The 4,203-nt window shown below is 65.5% G+C and overlaps 2 protein-coding genes across 2 annotated transcripts; one reads left to right on the forward strand and one right to left on the reverse strand.

Annotated features, from left to right (window-relative positions):
- Nucleotides 1-308: 308 nt before the first annotated feature.
- MNEG_14501 (hypothetical protein) lies at nt 309-462 on the forward strand (the record flags this gene model as incomplete). Its single annotated transcript, XM_014037026.1, has 1 exon — nt 309-462. A coding segment is annotated over one exon (154 nt), but the record flags the coding sequence as incomplete, so codon positions are not given.
- A 719-nt stretch (nt 463-1,181) lies between these two features.
- Nucleotides 1,182-4,132, reverse strand: MNEG_14502 (hypothetical protein; the record flags this gene model as incomplete). Its single annotated transcript, XM_014037027.1, has 8 exons — nt 1,182-1,337; nt 1,620-1,670; nt 2,027-2,121; nt 2,346-2,446; nt 2,728-2,851; nt 3,094-3,207; nt 3,555-3,652; nt 4,086-4,132. The coding sequence occupies 8 exons, from the start codon at nt 4,130-4,132 to the stop codon at nt 1,182-1,184; spliced, it is 786 nt and encodes a 261-aa protein (XP_013892481.1).
- Between the last annotated feature and the right edge of the window lie 71 nt (nt 4,133-4,203).

A 4,203-nucleotide genomic window follows, 5' to 3' on the forward strand; every position in this document is an offset into this window, starting at 1 on the left:
CACAATTCAGTGCAGTTATGTTACGGCTGATGCCCACTCGTGCAAGGGGTGCGGCGTTGGCGGGGGCCGACGCCAGCTCGCGTCTTCAGCGGGCGGGCCACACGGCGTGCCCGATTCCCGGACGCACAGGGTTGCGGCGCCTGCGCGCAGCAGGTCCGCGCCGCCGCGTCGCATCTCAGCAAGCGCGCTGCCCCTCCACACATTCTCAGACCTGACCAGGATGGATCGAATGCAACCCCCTCTCTCCAGACCTGCTTCGCAACCCTTTGAGTTCCTGCGCCGCCCCGCTGCCCCCTTGCCCCTGTCAGCGTCCCGCTGGATGCTTTCCGCCTGCGCGTGCCGGCCGACGGCGGCGCGCGGCTGCAGGAGCGGATGGCGCACTACCGGCTGCAGTGGAGCGCCAAGAAGGTCTTGGAGGTCCTGGACAGGTGGCGGGCCGCAGGCGGCGAGTCGCCTTTGTAACCGCCGCAACCGCCGCCGTCTTCCCTCGTCAGCGTTCGCGGGACGGCGCAGCGGGGTTGCTTGCGGGTGATGTCAGCAGCTGTATCATATGACAAGAACGTCGACGAGATGACAGGCCTAATTACAAGGGGGGCAAAGGTCAACGAGGAAGAGGGAGGGCGAAGAGCTTCGACAGCACGGTATAAAACAACCCGAATGCACAATCAAGCCATTAAAAGCGATGAGAAGTGAAAACGTAATCAGCCTTAGCCGCGACGCAAAGGGAAAATTTCGGCCCTCGCTCTATACGCAGGGTCGCACGCCCTGCCAGCTGCCCGACCGACAGCGGCACACGGGCGCGCGTCAACGCCGCTGCCGTCCCTATACATTCAATAGCGCTTCAAATGCGATGGCATCACCAGCTCGCGCTCACTCAAGGCCCAACGCCCCGGCGGCCCGCCCTGCCGGCCAGGCGCCACACTATTGCGTTGGGTAACCCTGTCTCCCACGGAGGCCCCGGGCCCGGCATGACCTCGGGCAACGCTGCTTGCGAGCGCATCGCAAGGTCTCCAAAAAGGTCGCGCCCGCACCGCATGGACCGCTTCCGTCTCCACCTCCCCGACCACCAGCCCAGCGCACCGAGGCCGCGAGCGCGCGGCGGGCGGCGTGGAGCGCCCCGCGCGTCTGTCGGCAGCGCGCGGCCAACGGGCTCGGGGCAGCGTTTACGGCCGGGGGCAGCCTCAGGCCACCTTCTTTGGTTTGAAGGGGTCGGCCGCAGCGGCCGCCTCCTCCTCGTCAGCGTCCAGCTCAGCGCTGATCTCCTTGATGAGCTCATCCCTGTAGTCCTCAAAGTCGCCGTCGTACGGCGTGATCTCGCCGTTGTCCACGATCCACACCTGTCGGGGCGGGGCGTTTGAAAATCGGGGAGCCGAGAGGGTGGGCGGGCCGCTGACTGGACCGGGGTCACCGGGCCGCCTGCTCTTTCGAGCGAGGGTGGCGTGGGAGGGTCAGGCCGCGAGCCAGCAAGGACGGAGACACGACGAGCAGGCCGCGCGCCGCCGCAGGCGTGACAAGGAGCGGCCACGCGTGCACTGTCACCGCAAGGCACGAGGACGCGCCTGGGAGCGCTCCTCGTCTGCGCAGAGCTTTGAGAGCAGCTGCGCGTCGTGGCTGATGACCACCACGCCGCCGCCAAACTCCTCCACCGCGTCGCACAGCGCGTCGATGGACTGCGGCGCGGATTGTGTGTGTGTGTGTGTGTGTGTGTGTGTGTGTGTGTGTGTGTGTGTGTGTGTGTGTGTGTGTGTGTGCGTGTTGGACCGCAAAACAGGCGTGCAGCGCCGTCTTTCAGGGCAGCGGGCGCCGTGTGCGAATACCGAGCCCGACTGCTCGTTTCTGGCTGCGCTCTGGGATCGGCGACGGCTGCACGAAGGGGGCAAGCTCAACCCATTGCATCGGCTCCGGACGCAGGTAAAACTGGACCTGCGCCTGCCGTATCGGGGGCCGGCGTGGCCACGGCCACTGGCGCGACAACGCGGCGCGGAGGAGTGCAGCACATTGAGGCGAGCGGGTGCGCGGCGCGGACCTGCATGTCCAGGTGGTTAGTGGGCTCGTCCAGCAGCAGGATGTGCGGCTGAGACAGGCTGATGCCCGCAAACACCACGCGCGCCTTCTGGCCACCTGGTGGGAGGGGGGGAGGGGCGGGCAGGGCGGTGATCGCAGGAACACATGCTTTCAACAGAGGTGACGACGAGAAGCACGACAAAACTGCCAGTCGCGCTCCGCCAGACTCCGTCAAACTGCACCAAGCCGCTGCAATAACGAGCAGGTAGGGCCTTTCGTAGATCTTATCACACGCACACGCCTGCCAACGGGCGTGCGCACGTGTGCGGCGGCCCACCCACCCGACAGCTTGACGATGGGCACGAGGTGGTGGTGGCCGCTGAGGCCAAACTTGCCCAGCATCGCGCGCACGCCCTCGGGCTTCAGCCCAGACTCGGGGTACCTAGGGGCATGAGGAGAGTCCGAGGTTGCCGAGGTCAGCGTCCGCCCGCCTCCGAGGCGTGGCGTTGGCGACGCGGGCGGCAGCGGCGGGCAGCCCATGCGCGCCGACGCGGCACATGGCGGAATGACGGGCCCGGCGGGTGCGAGCCAGCAGCACCCTCAAACCCTACTGGCTGCCCCCAGCAGCATCATAACAACCCTTGTGCAGATGCGTTCTTGCACCAAAGGCTCCCAAAACCAAATCCTCCCAACAGGAACTGAAGCCATCAGCCCGCCACCCACTTAGTCATGAGGTACTCCACCGGGTTGACGTCCATCGACAGGGCGTCCACAAAATGCTGGTTGTACCGCCCGATGCGCAGCTTGGCGCTGCGGCGGCTCTCGCCCGCCGTCGGCTCGAGGTCGCCTGCGGGCGATTTGCAGCGAGCGGCGCTTTATTGCGCGGCAGCGGGTGCGGAGGCGGCAGGGCCTGGAAGTCGCAGCAAGCGCTCTGGAGCTGATACATAAAACCTGGCATGTGACAGTCCCTTGCTGAGGCAAAACCGGCCTGGAGGAAAACAATTAGGACCTCAGCAGGCCGAGGCGTGCCCAGCGGTTGCGCAGGCCCCAGACGGCCCCTGATTCTGCAAGCGCCGCCGCGCCGCCCACCGCTGAGCAGGTTCATGAGCGTCGTCTTGCCGGCGCCGTTGGGCCCCACGATGGCGACGCGGCTGCCCATGTCGATGCCGATGTTGACGTTCTTCAGGCCAAAGTCGTCGCGGCCTGGGGATTAGCGGTGCGAAAAATGCGCAATTTGGCAGATTTCGGCAGCGGCATAGGCGTGAACATGCAGCTCGTGACCCACCCGTCGCCTGTGGGAACGCTGTCCTGGAACAAAAGCCACTTGTGCACATGTGCGGACAGCTGGGCCGCGCGTTGGCGGCCGGGACTCCCCATTCTTTGCTGCTGCTGCCCCAGAACAACCCGGCCTCGCTGGATCGTCAGCAGCGCGAAAGGCGGCCCGGCGTCCCCGAGCAGCAGCAACAAGCGGCCCGGCGCTGTCGAGCGGCGGCAGAACGCGGCCCGGCAATTTTGCAAAGCGGCAAAAGGCGGCCCCGCGGCGTGCGCACCTGGGTACTTGAAGTCTGCGTCCATGAGCTGCATGAGGCTGTTGCTGCCCAGGTCAGTCGGCTCTGGGAAGTGGAACTCCACCTGGTAGTCACTCCACCTGGCAGGGTGGGGTTGAGCATTTTGTGTGAGTGTGTATGCGTGTGTGTGTGTAGCTTTGTCGTGTGGGCGTTGTGTGTGTGTGAATTCTGTGTGTGTGTGTAAATTCTCTCTCTCTGTGTGTGTGTGTGTGTGTGTGTGTGTGTGTGTGAGTGCGTGAGTGTGTGCGTCAAGGAGGGAGGTGGGGCCCAGAAGAATAAGCACGTTGTTCCGCACATGGCGGCTTCGTGCTGTCAACGGCTTCAACTGTCCACCCGGCCTGGGAACCAGCTACTTGGCGCGACCCGCAAGGCGGAAAACAAACTGACATACTGACATGCAATCGGTGTGCGATCCAGGGAAGCGAGAGGTGAAGCCAAGCCTGCAAGATCGGACACGCCCAGTGTGCAGCAGCGGCTGCAGTCACGGCAGCGCCACGGCGAGACGCCACCCACTTTTGCGGCGCGCTGGCAACGCTGGCGCTCGCCTCCTCGCCACCCATGCCGTCGCGCTTGCCCTTGCCCTTGCTGCGCTGCGCCTGGGCCCGCCCGACCTGCGCGGGGTGGGGTGGGG

Source organism: Monoraphidium neglectum, assembly GCF_000611645.1.
Source record: "Monoraphidium neglectum strain SAG 48.87 unplaced genomic scaffold scaffold04538, whole genome shotgun sequence".
Lineage (NCBI taxonomy): Eukaryota > Viridiplantae > Chlorophyta > Chlorophyceae > Sphaeropleales > Selenastraceae > Monoraphidium > Monoraphidium neglectum.